The 24,339-nt window shown below is 44.9% G+C and overlaps 1 protein-coding gene across 17 annotated transcripts in view; it reads right to left on the bottom strand.

Annotated features, from left to right (window-relative positions):
* AKAP13 (A-kinase anchoring protein 13) overlaps positions 1-24,339 on the bottom strand; it is a 287,475-nt gene that overhangs the window by 137,605 nt on the left and 125,531 nt on the right. For 14 of the 17 annotated variants that reach the window (XM_066239247.1, XM_066239251.1, XM_066239252.1 and 11 more), the window contains exons 4-5: positions 16,995-17,291; positions 8,932-9,115 (exon numbers count right to left, since the gene is read on the bottom strand). In XM_066239247.1, coding sequence (XP_066095344.1) covers positions 8,932-9,115; positions 16,995-17,291 — 481 coding nt within the window. Of the gene's footprint in view, positions 1-1,781; positions 1,835-7,192; positions 7,273-8,755; positions 8,775-8,931; positions 9,116-16,994; positions 17,292-24,339 lie in introns of those variants that run through there. The other 3 variants (XM_066239264.1, XM_066239263.1, XM_066239262.1) reach the window with 3 other exon arrangements.

The following is a 24,339-nucleotide window of genomic DNA, read 5'->3' as shown; positions in this document are numbered from 1 at the left end:
ACTTGGGATCGTTAATCTTTGTGCATCAGGGTGGTTAACTGGTTCACGGACTCGCACGAGATCTAGAGCAAACCATGACCGCTCCGCGGATTGACGGTTGGAAAACACAAAGAAAATCTGGTGCTTACGGCAGAAAACTCCTTGGAGTGGTGTGGCTTCTCCAGATAGGTGGTCAGGGAAATCTGAGGACACGTGACACCCGCTCGAGGCACGCGGAAGAGCCAGCCTGTGGAGTTACCACAGGAGGCTGTCAGCTAGTCACATATGAACAAAACTGGCTACGTACACCTAAACCTAAGTGTGGAAGGAGAGCCAGATCCTCCACCTCCACCAAAGGGGCCTTAATCCCCGGACAGGCTGGATGATCGGCGTTCCAATCTTCCCGGCGAACAACCAGCCCCTTCCCATAGACTCCTGAGGGATGGGAGAACCAGAAAAGGGAAAATTCCTTCGCTGGGCACAGGCGCAGTAGGACCCAAAATGGCGCCCAGAAAGGGGCGGAGTCTGACGGGGAAAATATGGGGAAGAGATCGGAGACGATAAGGGACACGGAGCCCCCCAGATCCAGAAAAGGGACTGGGTGGGGAGGGCCCAGCACACGCCAGCCAGGAGCCAGGAAAGAGATTGGTTGGTTTGAAAGAAAGCTTCCTCTTGCCAAGCCCAAGGAATTACGGAAAGCTGGACAAGGGCCCGCGGTTGGTGTTGCGCACTTTCTTGCCGCGGGCCAGGGTGCGGCCCAAGCATAGCGCCAGCTGTGGCCGGACAGGGGACATAGGCTCAGCTAGACCACTAGAGCCTCAGATGCCAACGCCGGCAAATGGCACAGCATCTCCGGGAACTGGTCCTCCTGCGCTTGAGGCCCCCGAAACTACACTTCTCCCGCAGTGGGCCAGAGCTCAGCCACCTCGTCATGGAGAAAACATGGGGGGTGGGGCGCACTTTGTTCTTGCTCCGATAAACCTTACCACAACTGCTCACATCCTCCTATGTGTGGGTCCCCGAAATGCTCTCCTTGTGACTCTGTGGAAGAACCCTATTTATACCAAAAAGAGTTACGGGGACAGATTTATCAGGAAAGGGATACAGTAAGTGCAAAGATCCTGAGGTAGCAGCCAGCTAGCCACTGTGGCTCCGGCCCATGTAGCTGTATGGACAAAGCTTAATGAAGAGAATGTAAAACAAAATAATAAAACTAAAAATACTAACTCTTAGTATAGTCCCAGAAGTGTATCACCCACATTTATTCCACTCAACAACTTTGAAGCATTTATCAGTGTATTTCCATTTTTCACACGAGAAAACAGGCTTAAAAGACACTTTGCCTAAGTACACAGCTAGTACATGAAAAGGCCAGAATTTGTACCCAGATTTTCCACTTCACAGTGATAACTATCCTATAACAGTTTCAAACTTGAACCACATTCAAATAATACAAACTGTAAGTCTAATACCATAAATTTTATAGGATCCATAGCAAGTTTTCAACTATAGAAAAACACAAAGCAAGCCCAGAGTGAATTCCAACTAACTTCTCAGTGTTCCAGCTGATAGGCAACAACCAATAACCAATCAATCTCTGCTTTTTACCTTGTCCAGCATGTGCAACTGACAAAAAAAGTTCAGGTTTGATACTAATATACTGTAAAACCCTGTCAAACCAACACTAGTCATTTTTGGGTAGAGGAAGTGGGGTTCAAAGACACATCTTGTTGACGTACAACAGAAAGATCAAATGCCAGACAATACCAAGGAAGATCAACAAGGCGTCAGAAGGTACTCACTTGCTGCTGCCCAGGCACCACGAATATCGCAAGCCCATCCTACTTGGGTCCAGGCTTTATACTGCCGCTTTAAGAGTGGAGAACAAAGGCCAGGTGGCCCTGCCCAAAGGCGTGTTTTGCTGAGTGTTCTTCTTACAGGAAGTGCAGCACCTAGTTCCTTATATGAGGGCCCAATATCATCCACGAAACCACATCATTGTAACAGTGCCAAAGTTCACGGAGTCCGAAAAACTCAACTACAACTTCTTTACAGTGGTCCAGGGGAGGCTAAATGGTGAGGTCAGGGTGGTGGTGAGGTCCCCAATCCACCTCAAAATGAACAGGAGGCTACTCAACTATCAGGAGTTTGTAGCAACCTCATTGCTAGACTAGTTATGCATTTATGGACATGCAAATTCACTAAAAATTTTAGCACAGATGTTCTTAGTCTCTTCCCTTTTTTGGGAGGGTTATGAGGGGGGCAACCACTTACATTTCTTTGAAGCTCAATTTCCTCATCTGTGAAATGGGAATACCAGGTTTACTGGGAGATTAAATGAACACAAGTGAAAGTGCTGGCAAAGCACTGGCCCTCCAAAGTGCTTGACAAATTGTTACTATATAGTATACTATTGGACTGGTATAGTTCTTCTAATGAACAAAAGGAGTTTCTGAGTATGAGACAAAAAAAGAAAGCCTGACCTGTGGTGGCGCAGTGTATAAAGTGTCAACCTGGAATGCTGAGGTCGCGGGTTCAAGTTCCTGGGCTTGTCCAGTCAAGCACACACAAGAAGCGACTAGTACCAGTTGATGCTTCCTGCTCCAGCCCCTCCCCCCCCCGTCTTTGTCTCTCTCTCTCTCTCTCTCTCACTCAAAATCAAAGGATGGAATTAAAATATTAAAAAATACATACATAAAAAATAAATAAAATTGTTTTTAAAAAGCACAGTACCTTGCTTGTGGGGTAACTATCAGGCAACTACCCTTATATCGCTACTATTTACTCCTAAAAAAATCTGAGAGGAAAATGTGGCTTTAATTTCCTAGTGCTTCAAGGGCTAGCGTTCCAGCTGTGAGGCGGGGCTGACCAGAAGACTGGACAGTGGTACAGACATGTCCTATTCACGTAAGGCTGAGTAATCACCTTATTTCCAATGACTCTTCATTTCTAGCTCTCCAAAGAAAGGATATGCTAAGTTTCTAATAACCTTACAAGCATATTCTCGGTTAATTGTTGATCTGAGGTCCATAATGTCGTTAAATAGAATAATTTTTTAAATTACATATATATAGATATATACAGATAGACATCTTTCATTTACACCACATGTCTTTTAATAAAAAATTCTATTTGTAAATTATTCACATCTTTTTTTATTGATTTTATTGGGGTGACACTGGCTAGCAAAAGCATACAGGTTTCAGGAGCCCAATTCTACAACACATCTCTGTATGTTCACATCTTAAAAGAAAAATTTAAAAGCAGAATGTCAACACCACTACCTGCAGATTTTACAAGGGGAAAATGGCCAAAACCATGTATAATAACTTTAATAAATAATTCTCAATCCAGAATTAAAGGTATAAAGAAATGGGTTAGAAAAAAAAAATAACAAGGTGCCGCAAATACCCTATAGAGCTATCCCTGGTGCGCCAGCAGGAAGCAAATACACTGTTTAAGGACTCAAGAGCAATGTAGAAGCTGGTGATGCTGAGAAGCTCTTGTTCTTCCAATATACGGTCAAACTTCTAAAACAGAACTATTGCATTTTAATACACATATAGGATTCATTGCATTTTTAGTATTTCACATTTACTCTTAACATACACAACTTCATTCTAAGATGATAATATTCAGATCGGGTCACATACTGATTTGAGCCAAAATGTTTATTCAATATATCTATTTTTTTGCCTTGCTTAAGAGTCATTTTTATTTCTATTAATAAATGCTGGTAAAATTTCAAGTCATTCTTCTGGTTTGTATACCTTTAAGGAAACTTCAAAATTGACCAAATAAAAATAATGTGTAATAAGCTACGAAGATTTGTGATTCTTTTGAGGGTCGAAAGTGCCAACTGATCCCTCATTTGCTCACAGGTAAATATAAACATTCCAAGTTCGTGTTTTCTCCCAGCAAGGTCTACAATGAAGTTAGAAGCATTTTCAAAGCCACATACTATTGCTATAGAGAATTTGTTGTCATAGGCTAAGCTGTGTAGTTTCACAACTCTTTGAAGAAAAACTGAGGCCTAAATGGTCACAGGCTGGGGCCATCTGCCTGCATAGAGCAAGGAGAGAAGAAATGGACAGATGGAAACACAAGACATATGGAATGACCTGTTACTCCAGCCCACTTCCAACTCTGATCCATGTTCTGAGAAAGTCCCAGGCAGTGTGAAAGCTCACAGGCTCCGGGATTACAGCCTGGCTCCAGTTACAGCTCCGTTACCTCCCCCGGTGAAATGAGGATACAATGCCCTCCCTAGCAGGGGTCGTCAAACTTTTTCTAAAAACTGCCCACTTTTGCAGTGCTGGTCAACCTGGTCCCTACCGCCCACTAGTGGGCGGTCCAGCTTTCATGGTGGGCCAATCACAGCGCTGTTTGGTTGCATGGTAGGGACCAGGTTGACCAGCACTGCAAAAGTGGGCGGTTTTTAGAAAAAGTTTGAAGACCCCTGGTAGGGGGAGGTTAAAATATACAAAAATTCACACAACATGCCTATCACAAATACAGTAAATGACAGCTAGTGTTACTGTTAACAGAAATACAAAAATTATCCTCAGAAACTTCATTTTGTAATTTTCCAGCATGTTGCTAGGTGGGGAAATCCTAAAATTACTATTTGAATGACTTAAATATGAAAAAGAAAAACTATGAAATGTCATAATTCTTAAAAATGCTTGAGTGGTCAATTCACAAAAAAATGAAGAAAAAAAGTCACTGAAAACCAGGTCGATGAATTGTCATAATCAAATTAGTTTGGTTAAAAGACTGACAATGTCATCAAACATGTCACCAAAATGCCCTTCCCCCTCTTTCTAGTTTCCACTCACTTCTACCACCTTAGTTTTACCAAAACAAAGACCTGGTCACACAGCGGAAAAGGAGAACAAGATGAACAGGTGGCTGAACAGATGATGGACAGATGGATGGATAGACGGACAGACAGGGCTTAGGCCAGATGAACGTAAAGTGTAAAAAAAAAAAAAAGTCCTGCCTATTATTTTGAAGGTAAGTTTGTACATATACTTCATTTTTTCCCCTTCCAACCAGAAGCAAAGGCTCCAAAATTGTTTTGTACCAAATGGGCTACTGACGACCCACTTGTCAAGAACTTGCAGAGCACCCTGAAAGGGCAATCACTATGTTAACAGAACATCTTGCTCACCAGCATGTGGCTCCACTGTGAAATATGTACACTCTATCCTCTGATCCAGAACCCAGGTTTTAAGTTCAAATGTGGCAAAAGAAGGACGTGAGAACTTATAGACACCAAGTTCCTGAAAGGGACCGGCATCACCCAGTACAATAACAGGGAGTGACAGCCGAGTGTCTGCCAGGCTGGGTCTGTGCTCTGCATACACGCATGCATCATCTCAACTGCATCTAAGAGGCTGAGCCTGGTTCTGTTACTTACTCTGTAGCCTCATGACTTTGGGCAACTCACTTCGCCTCTCTGGCATCAGTTTCCTCAGTTACAAAACATGGATAACATCCATCCCACGCACTCATGAGGCTGTCGTGAGGATGAAATGTAAAAAGACAACCTAAGTATAACCAACAATACTTTCAAACCCACATTATGGGTAAAAGAAATATCAACTTATGGTACTGAGAACCTTGTCTTACTCAAGAAAGTAGAGGCCAGGCCTAAAAGAATGTATATGGCCCTTTCCTAACTAAGGGCTAGTCACCCTGTACCCCGTGGCCTCTTCCTGAGTCTCTCTCTCTCTCACATCTTTGTAGAGGGAAGAATACGGGCACCAGCACTACAGATGTGCATGTAACGGCAGCTCTACACTTGTCCGGAATGAGCTAGTTACTTTAGTTCTCTGAGCCTCTGTATGTCATCAGTACAACACAGATAATGCCTATTTCAGAAAGGTTGTCACAAGGGTGAAATGAAATATATCTATAACGTACCAACAATGCATTGCAGGCATTCTATAAAGATTTGTTGAACTGAAACTGAAAATGAAATAATTAAGAGGACAAATTTTTTTGCACTCATTCTTTGAGCAAATGAAATATTTCACCCCTTTTATGTCAATACTCTACAGTTAAAGTCTTCTAAAAAAATAATTTTGGCCCTGGCCGGTTGGCTCAGCAACAGATTGCCGGCCAGGCATGTGGAAGTCCCAGGTTCAATTCCCCATCAGGGCACATAGGAGAAGCAACCATCTGTTTCTCCCCCACTATCCCCCTCTCTATCTCGCTCTCTTCACCTCCCGCAGCCATGGCTTGAATGGTTTGAGCAAGTTGGCCCTGGACACTGAGGATGGCTTAATGGCCTTGCCTTAGGTGTTAACATAGCTCAGTTGCCAAGCAACAGAGCAGCAGCCTCAGATGGGCAGACTATCACTCTGTAGGGGGATTGCTGGGTGGATCCCAGTCCAGCGCATGTGGGAGTCTATCTCTCTGCCTCCGCCTCTCACTTAACCCTTCAAGAGGTGAGTTTATTTTTATTTCATGCTCGCTAGCCCCAGGGAGTGAGGTTTTTTTTCAAAAAATAAAATTAGTTACAGTTACAGTTTTATTAACTTAAAATCATGTTTGTTTGATAACCAACTTATGGAAACAAGAAGAACATATATGTCTTTTTTTAATGTTGCCTTACACATTTTTAAAATAAAAAATTTTTGTTATCTCATGCAATTCCCGCATACCTCCAGCTCAAAGTTAAAGACATACATGTGGAGGCATGAGGATGTACATGAACGTTTGTACTACTTAAAGGGTTAATTAAAAAGAAAAGAAAGAAAAATACCTTCTGTAAGGCTGACGGCATTGTAAATGATCCCTTAATGATCTTAACAATCTAGCATTCCCTGTGCCATCAGCCCAGGGGCATCGACATCACAGCAGGTGTCAGAGAGCCAAGCTAACTTTATTTATAAGTGTTATCTATTACACTTGGGAATAATTTCAAACTCTCAGCAAGTAGGGACATCCAAACGATGCCTAAAAATGCTTCAAGATTTTGGAAAAAAACTCCTTAATGAGCGAAAAAAAATGATACAGGCCTAAAAAGACAGGAAAATTAAGTCAAGGGCAACAAAACAGGACATTTTTGACAGTTACTGCTATACCCTCTCCAAGTATTCTTTCACTTATTTATCAAAGCAGCCCGCTCTTTATACCTGAAATTCCAGCAATGTCTACCAATGTCACAGAGAGACTGAAGGATTTAGTCAAGTCACCCCCTTACCTCTTTTAAATCGCTACTTCTGACTCAGGGCACTTTTTCTAGGTTACAGAACAGGAAGCCAGAAGAGTCAGAAGAATCCACGTTCAGGGCTAGACCCACAGCACCGTGCTCACACTCTCCTCCTGCAGGCCTCCGTTCGGAGATTTCTGAGGCTGGCTTTCCCTTAACTGACTTCCCTTCCAAGGGAGATGAGTGGTTTTCCCACATGTAACAGAGGTGGTACTATGAAGCAAGCCAAAACCTCTTCTCCAAGAACAAACACTCTAGTTTCCCTAAAGCTGTGCTGCAATAAGTCTTGTGACACCCTCAACAAGCATATAATGAAGCTGTTGTAATCACTTCATTTCCCCATTTGGATGGCGATCCCTAACCAACTCTGCTTCCCAGCGAAAACTGAGCTATGCGATCACAGTTGAAGGAACTGCATTTGAACCTCATAACAGTTAATACTAAGTTAATTGTTTCAACTCCTGGAACAAGGCCTGTCTTCCTAGGGCCACGAGGCCCACAGCAAAGGGAACCCAATGCCTGACCAGATGGGAAGCATGAAGGAATGGAGCCTATCGCTCCCTGGAATACTGTCACAGGAGGGCTCAGGTATCCGGGGCTCATCTAGGAGAAAGCTCCTCCCTCCTCCCGTCACAGTATCTGCAGCACCCAAGAGAAAGCTTTCTGCAAATAACCTTCTGTCTGGCTCAGCTGGGAGAGCTATAAGCTGGCAGGTAAAACAAAAACAAACAAAACAAAACATCTGTTTATTTAACAGTAAGTAGCGTTACATTCTGAGGTCTCTTCTTGGCCTCTGCAGACTACCCCACACTCACAGCTAAATATGGTAAACTAGCGACTGCAACTAAATTAAGTCCTACATGAGCAAAACATCTGAGAATATGGGTATAATGACTTCATTTACGAGGGTCCCTCAATTGCTATATAACATAGATCCAAGCAGGTTTATTCTTCAGATTATGTAGCAGAAAGATGACAATAATCATAAAACAATAGTATAGTAAATAGGAAAAGCTATACTTGAAATTTCTGCCTTTTATAAAGATTCCAGTGAAAAATGCTGCCTGCTATAATGCATTTACTTCTCTATTTACACAAGAAAAAAGAATTCTTCAAATGTTTTGACTAGCAGCCTTCCTTCAGAAGACGCTAAAGAACCAGACTGCACAACAGCTGAACCAGGGACGCAGACAGGACTTCCTGCTGCACGCTCGGGACACTCACTGGCTTTTTACTGCTACTCACGTGAAAAGCCCAGTGCTCTTGATTTTATTCACAGAAATGACATTCAAACCAAACCTCAGTAGTTCAGTATATTTTCTGCATGCAATTATTATATTAAATGAAGTATTCATTTCAAATTAACCCTTTCAAGACTTGAAGACATACCAGAAAAAATGAAGGGCACAGGGAAACTGTTTGCTCTTGTACTCAATGGGGGAAAACGTGACACGTGGTAAAGAAATGCTCCCCCATAGATAGGATGTACTCTGAGTTCTCAGTGACAGGAAGAGGCGAGAAGCAGAAGACAGAGAAATCGGTGATGGGACTTACGTGGGTCACTCTCAGTGAGACAGGAGCAGGAGCAGGCTTACCAGCAGAAGGCAGGGCACAGAGTTGAGGTTTCAATTAGTGGCAAACACAGCCTGAGGTGCCAAGTGGGTGGCACCGCCGTGAATCAAGGAGGGGCTTCAGGGGAGAGGCGGGGCCCTGGGAGAAGGAGCACTTACTCGGTCAGAAGCTGATGCAGCTTGTGGTGACCCCGGTCCAGGGCCAGGCTCACAGGCGTTGCTCCTTCCTGGTTGTGGACGCTGAGAGCCCCGCGGCCACCTGGCTTCTGCAGCAGGAACCACGTCAGCCTCAGCAGGCCCAGCCGCACAGCAAAGTGCATCAGTGTCTCCCGGGGGCCGCCAGCTGCAGGCGGGGAGAAAACAAAAATCAGCAAGAGGAGAATGTGAAAGCAAAAAGCAAACGGACAGAAAGTCAAGTTAGATAAACACCACTGCCTCTGAGTACCTAAGATCCTAAAATGAAAGCCACAACATATGACATGAACAATTTTATTGTGGCCGAGGAAAAGCAGCTCTCAAGTAAAAACAAAATAAAGCTAGAAAAAAGGATAAGAAGCAAAATGTCTAAAAGGAGGAAGTCCCACAAGAGAATCGAGCTATGTCTATATTCTGACTTAATGCATTTGTTCAACAAATTGTCACAGGCGGATTCATAAGGGTGACTTCCACATATGTGCTCATAAAAAAAAAGTAGATGTAGTCTCACAACAGGGGGTGCAAAGGAAAGAGTGTTGGGGCTTAGGGCTCAAATGGGTCATAATCATAAAGGGTATAATTAATTAAAAAGAAATAATAATAACACCCAGACAGGAGTTGGCTAGTTCAACACTAAAAACAGGTTCTGCTTGTTAAGTACACACAAGTCTTTAGTCCCCCGTATTAAGGGCAAATCAACCTGCTGGCACCACCAACTCTTTTGTTTGTTTGCTTAACGAAAGAAAGAAGGGCATCTCCGGGCATAATGGGAAAGACTACGCTATAATATACTTAATAACTGCAGAAAGAAAAGCATGTGGTTGGGCTGATGTCACTTGCAGTGGAGGTTCCCATAAGCAGTCACTCTGAATGTGGCGAAGAATAGGGCTCTGGAGTCAGACAAATCTGGGTTGGAATGTGGCATGTACCAGCTGCAGGACCGGGCAGAACCCATTTACCTCTGCGGGCTTCACTTTCTTTTTTTTTTCTTTTTTTTTCTTTTTTTATTTATTCATTTTAGAGAGGAGAGGGAGAGACAGAGAGAGAGAGAGAGAGACAGAGAGACAGAGAGAGGGAGGAGAGACAGAGAGAGAGAAGGGAGGAGGAGCTGGAAGCATCAACTCCCATATGTGCCTTGACCAGGCAAGCCCAGGGTTTCGAACCAGTGACCTCAGCACTTCCAGGTCGACGCTTTATCCACTGCACCACCACAGGTCAGGCCGGGCTTCACTTTCTTATCCCCAGAGTGGGCTGCAGTAACAAACAGGCAGGGGTGGGTGAAATGGTACTCTGATGGCTGGCTATGGCAGGAACTCATTCATGCCAGGCACCTGCTCTTCCCCTGCTCTCTTCTCTGTTCTTCTGGGCTTCCAATTACATTCCAGGTTCACTAGCGACACTCCCTCTCCCTCGGGCATGCTCTTGTGTCCCAGCCGAGATGGCAGGAGCGAAAGCCACTGCAGGCTGGGCACTGCTCAGCTCCCGGAGGACCCCTCAGAGACTGGCACGTGAATGCCCTGCGGTTGCCGTCTGTCACCTTAGCTAACATCTCTCCTACTCCACAGCCTCCCTCAGGTCTCAACTTCTTCACTGAGCCTTCTCAGACCGCCTGGATCCCAACGTCGACCCCTCACCCTGAAGTCCTTCACGCTTCTGTGTGGGAAGACCACAGTAAGAATAAACGCACCTTTGAATCTGTGATTTACACTGAACCGTGCTGTCTTCTAATGTCACATGTGAGTTGGTTTGGTCTTCCTGTTGCCTTGGAAGCAAAAGCTACCTTTCATACTTTTATTTTTCCTATAGAACTATAAACAGTGACTAATTCAGGATTTACAAGGTGCTTAGCAGACGCACATGGCTAGAAAGAAATCAATGCCCAGAAGAAACCATTGCATGAGTAGACACAAATTTTAATAATCAACACCTCAGAGCAGATGACAAGGCCAGACAAAAGGAAAAGACCCTTCAGAGATGATCAAATATCATCATCTGAGGTGTGCCTTAAGTTGTTCACAAGCACTGACATCCTCAACAAACACAGAAGGCTGTGCGATCTGTCTCAGACCGGTTAATCTTGGCCTTCCTACGTGACACTTCCCGAAAGCAGTTTTCTCTACCCCCACCCCCACCCCCTCGGATCCTGTGTTTGCTCTGAGTCAGCTCAGCACTTAGAAGCGGAGTTCCAACAACCACACAGCTGCTCAGAGCTAGCACCCCAATGTCAGCACCTATACCTCCCCGGATAATCTCAGCCTCCGGTCCTTGGCAGCGACTACCACATCTACTGGGAGGTCGCCCCCTTTCCGCAAGCGACAGGTCACAAGAAAAGGAACACATGGTAAGGACCTGCTAAGCAGTGTGCATTAACTTTTTTCATTCTCACAATAGCCCTATGAGGTCTGCTTATCGCATTCTGCAGGTGAAGACAGTTTAACAACTTGACCACAACAAGAATCAAAAAGACTTGAAAATTCTTCTCTTGAGCCTAAAAACCATACACCCTTTCCATTACTCTACCCTGTCTCTATCTGTTTAAAAAAAAAAAAATCAAGTTAATGTTATGGTTTAAAAAGCATCTTGTCATATGTTTTTCTTGAATAATAAAAATGTTTACCCACTATAGCTTCCATTGTTTTCATTCCTTCATATCCCTTTCAACTCCACGGTGCCTACAATTTACGCTCAATCTTGTTCTCTCCGGAGTCTCTTGTTTAATTTTTTTCCTCTGATGAGCCTTTGTATTTTCCCTCTATTCTGAGAGTTACTCAGCTGTGCTGCTCTGATCACTAACTGCATTTCCTATGTCAATTGGGTCCTTTGTCCCCAGCCTAAATTTAATTACATTATGGGATTCTGGATGTCCCTGCAGCTCCCTTTCCGTCTTTGACCTCATTGTGATGGCTCTTCTGCAGATGTAATTAAAGCCCCTAATCAGCTGATTTAATAAGGAAGATTATCCTGGATAATCTGGGTGGGCCTGAATCAGTCGAAGGCTTTAAACACAGGCCTGAGGTGTCCCCAGGAGAGAGTAGCCTCCCCCCCCCCAAAGGGAGAAGCCTGCCCGCGGAGGCAGCTCTGCTGGAGAACGTCCACCCCGCCCAGGGCCTCCCCAGAGCCGTCTGAGCATGGCAGCTCGGGCTCACACTGGGTTCAGGCTTGCTCGTGCCCTTCTCTTCTTCCCCTACAGACCCTGGGCCTGCTTAGCCAGCCCCCACCATCGTGCAAGCCATCCCCTGTAATAAATCTCAATACACACTCCTCCCTCCCACTGGTTCTGACTCTCGGGCTGAAACCTGACTGACATACTTATTAAGCCCATTTTTCTCCTTGCTGCTTCCTTCTCTAATTTCATTACAGGCCTGCCTTCTTCCATCTTTTAAAAGACAAATGGAAAAATCTCTTCTAAATTTTTCTTTGGTTTCTTAAAGAAAATTATACCCAGAGAGCCTTCCATCTGAACACTCAGGATGCTCTTCTATTTCCTGTATGCTGTAATATTATTTCATAGGCCATATGCCGGCTGGTTGGTTTTCCTGCTTAACCATACTCAATTGGAAAAAAAAACCCTAGGGAGCTCCACTCTTACCCCACAGAGAAAGTAGCAGACAATGCCCAAAGCCCACTTGCTGTCCACGCATATGCTGGAAACACCTCCCATACACAGTCACCCAAACCTGCCCAGGGGGCATCCAGCCAAGATGAGATGCTCAATGGCTGCATCTTCTTCATGTCCCGATTTTGTGACTAAGCAAAACGCTCTAAGTTCTGTGACTATGGCAGTCATAGACTACATGTACTTTCCGTACATCGATCCACCCAGTGGCCCTGCTCATAAGTGATTTTTGAATCTCTAATGAGACTCCAAACCAGAACTCTTTCTACCGTTCTGTTCTGCCTCCCAAATGTACCTGAAGTCACACATAAAGCAGGAATTCTCTGTCTCTCTCTCTCTCACACCACAGTGAGGATGGAGAACAAAAGGCCGGTGCGAGAAATGAGCCTTTGGAAAAACAACACTTGTAATCTTGTGACAGAATCAAAGTTGGACAAGCAACAAACCTTGGGGAGCTAAAATCCTGCCATTACTAGAAATCGCTTGTCTTGGAGTCAAGATAATAATCTCTGTGAACAAAAACATCCCTTAGCAGGCTTTTCATATTTTATTGTTTTTTTTTAGCAGCTATGATAGCTGAAAAAAGACACAAATTGCTAGTGAGTGTAGCTAAAAAAAAATTTCATGAAAAGCTATTGAGGCCCTGGCATATGGAAGTCCTGGGTTTGATTCCTGATCAGGGCACACAGGAGAAGCACCCATCTGCTTCTCCACCCTCCTCCCTTCTCTCTCTCCCCCTCCCTCCTGCAGCCATGGCTCTATTGGTTCAAGCAAGCTGGCCCTCGGTGCTGAAGATGGCTCCATGGCCTCCCCTCAGGTGCTAAAATAGCTCGGTTACTGAGCAATGGAGCCTGTAGGGGCTTGCCGGGTAGATCTGGTTGGGGGCACATGAGGGAGTCTGTCTCACTGCCTCCCTGCCTCTCACTTACTGGTAATTTAAAAAAAAAAAGCTATCAAATAATTTGAAAGGGGTGTGGAAGCTGAAATGGTTATGGAGAGTCTATTAACCAACATCAGATACACAGAACTGAGAAGGCACAGGCTGTTTTTAGCAGTCTTTCTTAAAACTTCTCTCCACCCAAATTTAATTCCCACCCCCAGAGACGATAAGATCTTTTCACTTAGTTATACAATTCCATGACTAAGTAAGAGCAAGTCTTCAGTGGGCCCACCCTGTCAGCCAACAGGTATGCTGACTGCTACCTACCAGGTTCTTTCAGGAGAAAAACACATCTTTACTCAGCATTTTCACTAACCACCAAGGTGCCGAAACAACTAAGGGAGACTCGGCAACTCAGAGAGAACAGCCTCACGCCACGGCCCACCCTCCGCCCAGGTGAAGCCTCACTTGCATTTAAGGCATTACTGAGGCAGAAGTCCAGTGTAGAGGCTGCTTCATGTAACTTCAGACTAAAGGACACTGGGAAGAAACAAAATGGACAAACTCTTCTTGCTCGTGTTTACAGTGAGGATTAAGTTTAGAAATAAGTTAAAGCAGCAGAAAAACAGTCTCATTATGAAATGCCTTTCCCTGCAGTGTTATCAGATTGTACCCTTTCGTAAGACATGCTCCTCTCCCTCATCAGAGCTCCAAGTTTTGTCTCTGAAAGGTTGCTGGATATTGGGCCTGGTCTAGTCAGAACGAAAGCTTTGCTAACTGGCCTAAACCACCCAAATACATCTCCCTCCGTTTCCAACATGAAGCAACAGAGAAACTGCTGGAGTAGTATTCTGCACGAACTCTTGCCATGAAGCCAGGACACAAACAAACAAACCTCAATGCCTATGTTCTTCCCAGTTTACAATATCAACTCTAAGCCGGGGGGGATACCCAAACCAGGAGTTCTTAATTTCATGTTCATTCCTGCGGCACAAGGAGGCTATAAACCCCCGAAATACGTACATTTTTGCAGGCCTATATGTATTTTTGCTGTAGAAGAAATCTGAGCTACTTGCAAAGGAGTCACTGACCTGGAAAAAAATGTTTAAAAGCACTGCATCCAAACAATTAGCATGAGGATTAAGCCTAAATCCTACATGGCTTCTTTGTACAAGCATTGGTCTGGAACACCTGTAAACAGCCTCACTTCCAACTGCAAGCAGTCCTGTTATGAAACAAGGTGCCCTAGTTACCTATACTATGATCCCAGGCAACAAGCTCACTTCATACCTTCTTCCTGTAAAACACCTGTTTTAAAGTATTGGATGTACAACTCGATGTGAGCAGAATGTTCCCCTACAATCATCCCTCAGCAGTAAGCAAGTACCTCTTCACTGAAACTACCTGCACTGAAAACGCCCAGTGCCTGCAGATTCTACTCCACAGCTACTCTGACCAGTTCACACTGCAGAAGGGGAAACAGCTGCCCGACCACCGCTGTGGGCTGAAGGGCAGGTGCATCAAGAACTTGCCAGGCATTTTCAGCTTGCAAAGTACAAACCTAACTGTTCGTTTTCTTTTGCTCTTTACTTTGTTTAATTTATGGACAAAATTCGCTTTTGTGGGGTGTAAATCCTGTGATTTAGAACACATGGATAGGTTCTTATAACCACCACCAAAAGGCAAAACCATTCCAACACGCAAAGAACACCCCCGACACCACGTGATGTCAGACCTTCCCCCACTCCTAGACTTGGCAACTGCTCATCTAGATTCTGTGCCTGTAATTGCCCCTTTCCAGAGTATCTCATAAATGAAATCATACAGTAAACACCCTTAGGAACTGACTTCCTTTACTTAGCACAATGCATTTCAGATGCATCCCAGTCGCTGCACCTGTCAATAGAACTTACTGCTGAGTGATATTCAAGCGTGTGAATGTACCACAGCTTGTTCCTATACTCACCCCATGACAGAGGGCTGGGTCAGTTCCAGTTTTGGGCGATTATAAATACTGCTGCCGGAAGCACATCTGTGCAAAGATATTTTTGAGTGAATACTTCATTTCGCTAGAACAGCCAAACGTGAAATTGCTGGGTCATACAGTAAATGCACATCTAACATTGTAAGAAATTGCCCAGCTGTCTTCTAGAGTGGCAATATCGTTCTCCACCCCACAGCGATACAGAAGATACTCTGCATCCTCGCCAGCACTCGGTATTTTTAACCTTAGCCTTTCTCAGAGGTGTGTAATGGTCCCTCACTGTGGCTGTAGTGCATTTCCCTGTGTTCACATTGGATTTAGCCTGTGCTGGCATTGCCTGAAATATTATACAACAGAAACTTAAGAAGCACATGGAAAGTCCACAAAAATATTAAAGCTGGCCAGTTCCCTATTAAAGATGAGGAAGCCAAGGCCCAGAGAGGAGAAGTGATATGTCCAAAGTTTCAGGACTGTGCTTCTTCTAATGCAGCTGACCTTTGAACACAGAGGGGGTTAGGGACACCGACTGCCCGTGCAGTCAAAAATCTGCATATAACTTAAGTCAGCCCTCTGCAGACGTGGATTCCCAGCCAAGGACTAAAACTGTGTGTGTACGTGGACCTGTGCAGTTCAAGCCCACATTGTCCAAGGGTGAACTGTATTTCTTGTTCATCTCCGTAACGTGAACCAACTATCCAACTCCTGTGCTTCTTTAAACAAATGAACAAAACCCGTAAAAAATACCAGAGGCTCCACAGATAATGAATGCAATCCATCCAGGCAGTGGTTCCTACGGGCCAGAAGGAGAATGTTACTTACTGGACCCAGGTATATATTGCTTCATTGAAACATACATATATAAAACCAAGACCTCTGGTAGATGTCATCTGCCACAAGAATAATTATGTGGGAAAACCCCTATCTGACTAAGAAGAACATACATAGATCTTATTACATCAATGTTTTTAAAAAGGTGGAGCCCTTCCTCCAATGAACTCTCATATGGAGAACCAGTACAAAAAAATAACAACAATAATAATAATAAAAGAAAATTACAAAAAAGAACAACAAAAAATATGGGGTTTCTCAGGACTCAGCTGCCTCATGCTGTCCCCTCCCCAAGTGCCCTTTCCCCCAGCTCCACAGAATCACCAAAGGACTTCGGAAGACAATGCAGTAGTAATGGAAACTCTGTCTTTGATAATTAAACACCAAAAACAGCACATAAAGTCACTCCACTGCTCTCCTGACGAAGGACAGGTGGCTTTCTACACTTAAGATGTGACGCCTGAAATCGGGACCCACAGAGGTGGCTAGTGTGCCCTCTCAGTTAAATGGAGGTGAGAACAGGTCACTGCAGTGCAGGAACAGGTTTAAGAGCCCAGCTGAAGAATCCAGAAGACAGCCACAAAGGCTACTTGGCTACAGTCACTACGAGATTTACTGAGCCACGGTGGAAACCTTGATGACAATATAAAAGCAGCCCCACGGAAAACCACAAGTGTTCCAAATGCAGCATGTTATCTGTGGGTCATTTAAGTTCCTACCATGCAAAGTCTGGTCTGTCCCCAACACATTCCACTCGGCCGGCAGCTTCAGGTGTCGGAATGCCAGAGCAACCTTCTCATCCAGGGAGTTCACATCCGTAGACGGGGGTCCTGACCGATCGAGGAAGCGGGTGAAGTTCAAGGCCTGCTGATTGCCAGCACTGGTTGCCAGGAACTGGGCTGCATCATAAGCCTCGTCCTGGATGAACTTGAAGTCTTCTTCGGCTACCACAAACACAGGGAGGCCCTCCTTGGACGCACACAGCAGCACCTTCACTGTCTCACAGCAGTCGTGGCCTACAGAAGACACACAGAGCCAACAGGACAGTGTTAGTGTCCTCCTCCTGCAAGGGACACTCATGGTCCTCTGTGCTCTTCCTGCATGAACAGAAGTTTCCCTTCCTAGAGCAGGCACCCCTTCCTCTGAGCTCTGACAGCAACCTCCCAAACTTCTTAAAGCTCTCTTTACAGCTTTGTTTGCAAATATGAAGTGCTTCCCGTACCAAACAGCAGAAAACTTTGCGTCTCAGCTGTTGCCACCATACAGCGTAGTGTTGACCCTGAACAGTCTCTGAATATCTCAATATATACTGAACTACAGCTGCCGCATTTGAGCAAACTCAAAACAAAAGCTCAAGGATCTCAGAGTACAAAGTCTAACACCCACTGAACTGAATTAGATCAGAAAACCCAACAGGGTCAAGGTCACTTGTACAGGTGACCCAGGAGGAATGTTACAGATTCCTCAGTACCTGCCTTATGATCACAACACAAGAGACCAAAGGACACACCCTGAAAAGTTCAAAACTATTTGATTTTATTCTATTATTAGCAAGTCAAAGCCCAGAAAATAATTTCTGCTCTCAGATACTAGACTCTTTCCTGTAAGGTAATGGGGACTTCAGTGAAATCACCCAGTTCACAGAGGGACGCCCCAAGGCCGTGGCCAGAAGCCGCTGAGGAAAAGCAGGCACGCTGACAACGGTGGTACCCACCGACGGTGGTGCCCACGGTACAGACGGGCAACACGCACGCCGCTCCACAGAGCTCGCGTGGGTAGAACCAGGAAGGCTGGACAATGCAGTGCCTCTGCCTGGCGTGCTCTTGGGCATCACGCTTCCTTGTGCGTCTTTATCTCCACAAAATTACTTCCAAAGTGGAGATTATATTTATTGAAATCGTTTTTCCTCCGCAACTTTCAAACACTGATCTCAACTAGAACTAGGCTCCTGACATCAACATTCTTCTTCCATGAGATGTCTTTCTGATAAGAAAAAAATAAAGAAAATGGAGATGATTCACCTCAGGTCTCTGTGCCCTCCAACACCCTGACCCCATTCACACACACGGACTGCTGCCCACAGCGGAGTGAGGCCCAGGGAAACCCTCCACATGGCCCATGCCTCTGGCCTCCATACCATGGACACGGCCCACGGAGGCTGCAAACTGGCACAGAAGAACTAAGCGTTCTGCTATCTCCGCAAGTGAAAACAGTAATTTTTCCCATGTTTCCAATGAGAAAAAGTAAATTGATTCTCCACATACTTTTCCCCCAGGGGCCTCCTTAAGGCCTTCACCCTGTAAGAAAACAAATCTCTCACTGCTATGTAATTTTAGAGTGGTAACAATTATTTACTGACCAAGTAACTACTACATACCAGGCATTTTCTCTACACAACAAATTCAGGAAGTATGTATTGTGCTCACATTATGGATGAGAGAACTCAAGGTTACCTAGATTAAACAGCAGAATCTATTATTCAAATTCAAGTCTTATGCCAAAGGACACAGCCTATTATTATATCATGATGCACGAGTTTTGTACCACATTGCTTATGAACAAAGGAGGAAGGGCGACAGCTTTGTCCCTGCCTGAAAGGAGGCCAAGAGTTGGAATGAGAAGCCAGTACGACTACCAGGCAAGAATAACAGGTTCATGAGCCCCCGAGATCACTCTCCCTATAAACACACAACTCTACCAGGTATTCCCACTGCCTTCTAACGTTGAGTTCTTTCTCTGACGGCTGTAAGAAACTGAAGCACCCTACACATTTCAACTCAATATATATTGTGAACTTACACAATTAATATATGCAATAAGCCCTGGCCAGATAGCTCAGTTGGTTAGAGCATCATCCTGAAGAGCAGAGGTTCGATCCCCAGTCAGGGCACATACAGGAACAGGTAGATGTTCCTGTCTTTCTCTCTCTCCCATCCTCTCTCACTAAAATCAATAAATAAAATTAGTATGTATATATATGTAATAAAATTAGAAAAGAAATCACCTTTCTTTGAAGGGTGACCAGCTTAATGACATAAGCCAACCATATGAGGAGAAATAAGTCAATTGATGATTCAGGTAATAGTAGGCTTGGGTATTTCTCTGGCAGAAAGTGAATGTTGCCCTGGCCGGTTGGCTCAGTGGTAGAGCATCAGCCTGGCGTGCGGTAGTCCCGGGTTCGATTCCAGGCCAGGGCACACAGGAGAAGCGCCCATCTGTTTCTCCACCCCTCCCCCTCTCCTTCCTCTGTCTCTCTCTTCCCCTCCCGCAGTCAAGGCTCCACTGGAGCAAAGTTTGCCCGGGCGCTGAGGAAGGCTCTGTGGCCTCTGCCTCAGGCGCTAGAATGGCTCTGGATGCATCAGAGCGATGCCCCAAGATGGGCAGAGCATCACCCCCTGGTGGGCATGCCGGGTGGATCCTGGTCGGGCGCATGCGGGAGTCTGTCTGACTGCCTCCCCATTTCCAACTTAAGAAAAATACAAAAAAATTAAAAATTAAAAAAAAAAGAAAAAAGAAAGTGAATGTTTCTTTTCAACTGTTCTCTGACCTCTAACAATAAGGTCCGCCAAGCCCTGGGACCTGTGAGCGGAAAGTATGAAGAAGGTAAGAGCCTCAGCCCTTCAGAGGATTCCAGTCTGCAAACGGGAACCAAGCAAGTTGTAGATAACTGCAAAGAAAGTCACACGAAATGAGTTCTATAAGAAACAATCCAGTGCCCGCTGGGAGAGGAGCAATGAGCTTCACGGGTGGGCAAAATGGGAAGGCTCACAAAGGAGGACCTTGCCGACCTCTTGCTCCCAACTCCCCAACCGCAGGGCTCTTCACTGCAAACCTCAGAAATCAGGCGCACAGTCTCTAATCGTATCGAATCTGACAAACACTTACACAGCGCGTGCTATGTGCCGAGCACTATTCTCAGTGCTTTCAGGTAACAGTGCATTTACTCCTCATTAACCCCTCTGCAGCAGATACTATTATCATCCCCATTTACCAGAAGAGGAGACCAAGGCACAAAAATATTAAATGATCTGCTCAATATTATAAATCTCCTAAAAGGCAGAATTAGGATTTGAATACATTTCCTTGCTCCAGAGTTCCCCTCTACACCTACACTTAGGATACAAGAAGAGTTCAAAATAAAATATGAGTAGTATGGAAGAAGCAAAAGGCTAGGAAAGAAAACACTACATGCAATCCTGGCTACAAGGCTTAGAAGTTATGTGACCTCACATCACCCCCGCTCCTCTGGGCCTCAGTTTCCCCATTTACAGCAAGAGGAAGCAGCCTCTACCAGCTCCATGGTCCAAGTGGCTGTAAAAGCCTTGGATATGACCAGGCAGAAGATGAGAAGGAAAAGAAAGTTAAGAAGAAATTCCAAGAACAGGAAAGTTTCAAAAACCTAAAAATAGAAACAGGATAAACTCAAGGAATGAAATGACTACAGACACAGTTCTGGGAAGATATTAACGTCTGGGTGCTTTGTGCTAGGACAGACCTGGGTTTGAACCCACCTTCTAACTCTATGTGATCTGAGGTACAAGACAACTTCTCTACCACCTTTAAATCTAGATAGTCTCACAGCCTTATAGATGAAGAGCTATAATTTAGAAGAGTCCTCTAAAATTCTTTGCTAATATATCCCAAAACAACATATACAGCTTCATTGCCTTTTCAATAAAATTAGATCAGTAAATAGATGGTTGGTAGGTAGGTAGGTAGAGAGATAGACATACAAACAGGTAGACAGGTAGACAGGCAGGCAGGCATGTAGCAATATGTCAGAAGAATGAAAGTAAAAATGTGGTTTCTAATTCATGAATCTGACAATTACAGCATGTCCCCATTTATTCAGGATTAAACTAATTTATAAATTCCTGTCAAGTCTTTTGAAGTAGATATGAATAAATGTCAAAAATAAAAATCACAGATTTCATAACACAATGATAATACTGTGAATAATTTCTGATCCAAACTGAATTCTATCTTTAAAACTTAAACTGCTATGTGTCTTGGAAGATACTACACTAATCTAAAATAACACTTCCCGCTGCCCTAACCCAGCTAAACAGCCTGACTCTTCCTTCCGAGTCTCCTTCCCCAAGTTGGTACAAAGGTGAGAAACCTGAAACCTTGAACCAGAGAGGGAGTCACAATGTCACTAAAGTAAATAGCATTCCCTGCACTATCACGTCACCTCCTGGGTATGCACAGGGTCCACACCACATTCCAGTCCTTCAACTTCATCAGACGCACGCGTGCACGCACGCACGCACACACGCAGGCACACAAAGCAGAAAGCCACAGTGAAGCAACACCACCACACTCAAAACTAGAAAGTGCAGAAGCAATAATTCTGTGCAGAAATATTTTGGAATTGCCAAAATGACTGTTGACTTGGGTAGGACGGGGTGGGGACAAACAAGGGGGCAAGAAATAGAAGGTGAGGCCCTGGCTGGTTGGCTCAGTGGTAGAGTGTCGGCCTGGCATGCGGGAGTCCCAGGTTTGATTCCTGGCCAGGGCACACAGGAGAAGCGCCCATCTGCTTCTCCACCCCTCCCCCTCTCCTTCCTCTGTCTCTCTCTTCCCTCCCGCAGCCAAGGCTCCATTGGAGCAAAGATGGCCCAGGCGCTGGGGATAGCTCTGTGGCCTCTGCCTCAGGCGCTAGAGTGGCTCTGGTCGCAACAGAGCAACGCCCCAGATGGGCAGAGCATCGCCCCCTGGTGGGCATGCCGGGTGGATCCCGGTCGGGCACATGCGGGAGGTCTGTCTGACTGCCTCCAGTTTCCAGCTTCAGAAAAATAAAAATAAAAATAAAATAAAAAGAAATAGAAAGCGAGGGCACTGTGTGTGCACACGAGCACAAGTGCTTCGCAGCGTTGGCGTGCACATCTTTCTGCTGCTTTAGTGGAAGAATCTGTTAGAAAGTGGATGAACTATTAGCACCTCTACCTGTATAAAATGAAAACAAAATTGGATATTACAGGAGGCAGAATGTCAGAAAGGGCCATGAAATAGATATGGAGGTGAGGCCATCCGATTTTTAGCCCACTATTTCCCCTTCAGACATGAACTCACAATCTAAAGGAGAAACTATGAATCATTTGACGTGAACCATGCCACATATCTGGAGTTTGTCTGATATGGAGATAGGCTTCTTTTTCAAAAGAAAAACTGAGGCTTAAACGAGGAGTGGAGAACTGAGGGTTTCCTGGATTCGTCTTTATTAAACTTAGAGTAAATTGGAAGAGTTACTACTGATCAAGAACAAAGAACATCGCCCGACAGTCTGGAAAGCAACCACACAGGCTGGGAGAGGCCCCTCTCTCATAGTCTTGTTTTCTATTAGGCTCAAGTGGCTCTTAGATTCTTTTTTAATCCTTATAACCTTTCAGATAAAGTATTGAGAAAAAAAATCAACATTAAAAAAAACAAGGTTATATGACATGGACCCAGCAATAAAACTCAAATCACTGCATGTGCACACATGAGACCTCCGGCTCCCAGAAATTAGCTCCAGAAACATGACAACCTGCAGGGGCCATTAGTCTCATGACTAATGCACACCACACTGCAAGGTACTGACGGCATCTACGTCTGTACCGCAACAACACGGGATGGGAAGCCACATCCAATTCACCAGAGCCGCCACCCGTTAACCTCTTCTGGGAAAGGAGAAGCTGCAATGGAGAGAAGAGTGGCAAGGTTTTCGGCCAAGTCCATGGTGTTTTCCTCCCACTCAATTTTCTGGTAACAAAGGAAAATAAAACTCCCAATTCCTTTGTAAAAAGGGAAGTTCTGACACACCGACTGAGCTGCTTCTGAAGGAAGTGTGCCCAGGAAATTGGGGGGGGGGGGATGAAATGTTAAAGAAACATGACCTAAACTTTCACCGCATTTTTTGACTGCCCTCTGAATTTACCCCACAATCAGGCCCAGTTCACTTACAACAGAAATGTAAAGTAAATTATGGAGGGGAGAGATCCGCTCTTCATTGAAAGAAGTCAACGTGCGGGGTCCTAAAGGGTGCTGACAAGTAGCTGGAGAGTCAGAAAATACTAGGTTTGACTCTCCTCCTCCACTGCAGACGGTCTGGTTTTCCTTCGTTTCCATGAAGCCCATTTGCTCGTACACAAAAGTCACCAGCACCCGCGTTCCAGACCATCAATAACACTGAAGATGGGAGTGCGCAAAGCGTCTGGCACCTAAACCTGTTAGCTTGTATTACGTACGACTGGCTATTAAGCACTCCTGTTCGGCTCAGTCAGGGAAAACAGCCCTACACTCCAAAAAGGGCTTCTGCAACATGGCCCACTGAAGCTTCTGGGCTGAGTGTTGCCCTTGGCACTGCAGAACTGAAAAACTTCATGGAACAGGGAAGAATGCATAATAAACAAAAACACAACAAGCACCTTGGTGAGGAACAAAACTAACTGCCAACGATCCTCTTCAAAGCATCTGACCCAAACCTTTTCTAAGCCTGCAAGTCAGGTGGTGTGTGTCCAGGAGGTCCGGTGGCAAGCGGTTCCACTGGCTCCTTATCACTCCAGGAAGCACCCATCCCCATGGAAACGAAACAGTGCTGCAGATAAACAAAGCTGCCACGGCATGACCCAAGAATGACTTCATTTCCTATTAAGCTAAAAGTGGCCCACATCCCATCCGGGCCGTCTCTTTTGAGGATGAAACAATTGGGGCTCTGTTTGGCCAGCTCTCCGATGAGGAGCCCGACCCTGCAAGTGCTTGCTGGGCCCGCGAACCCGTCCCACTCAGGTCATCAGCCACCAGAAAGGTTGCATTAGTAGTCAGCGGTGGAAAATATAAAAATAATGCATTTTACTACTTCAATTTAGCATCCAAATATAAGAATCCGGTGCCTTTTTCTTCCCTTTGAAGTGGCTAAATAGAATTAAAGGAAACTTTTAGTCTTCAGACCCAGACACTGGCAGAAGTATGCACTTACTCCAAGTTTCTGGTGGCCTAATGATACACATGCAAGTTTGGTGTGTGTGTAAAATGTCCCTGCAGGGACATGGGTATTTAAGCAGGGCAAGGGGAGGGAGCAGA

This window comes from Saccopteryx bilineata, chromosome 7 (assembly GCF_036850765.1).
Source record: "Saccopteryx bilineata isolate mSacBil1 chromosome 7, mSacBil1_pri_phased_curated, whole genome shotgun sequence".
NCBI classification, from domain to species: Eukaryota; Metazoa; Chordata; class Mammalia; order Chiroptera; family Emballonuridae; genus Saccopteryx; species Saccopteryx bilineata.
This window is presented reverse-complemented; position numbering and strand designations above follow the sequence as displayed.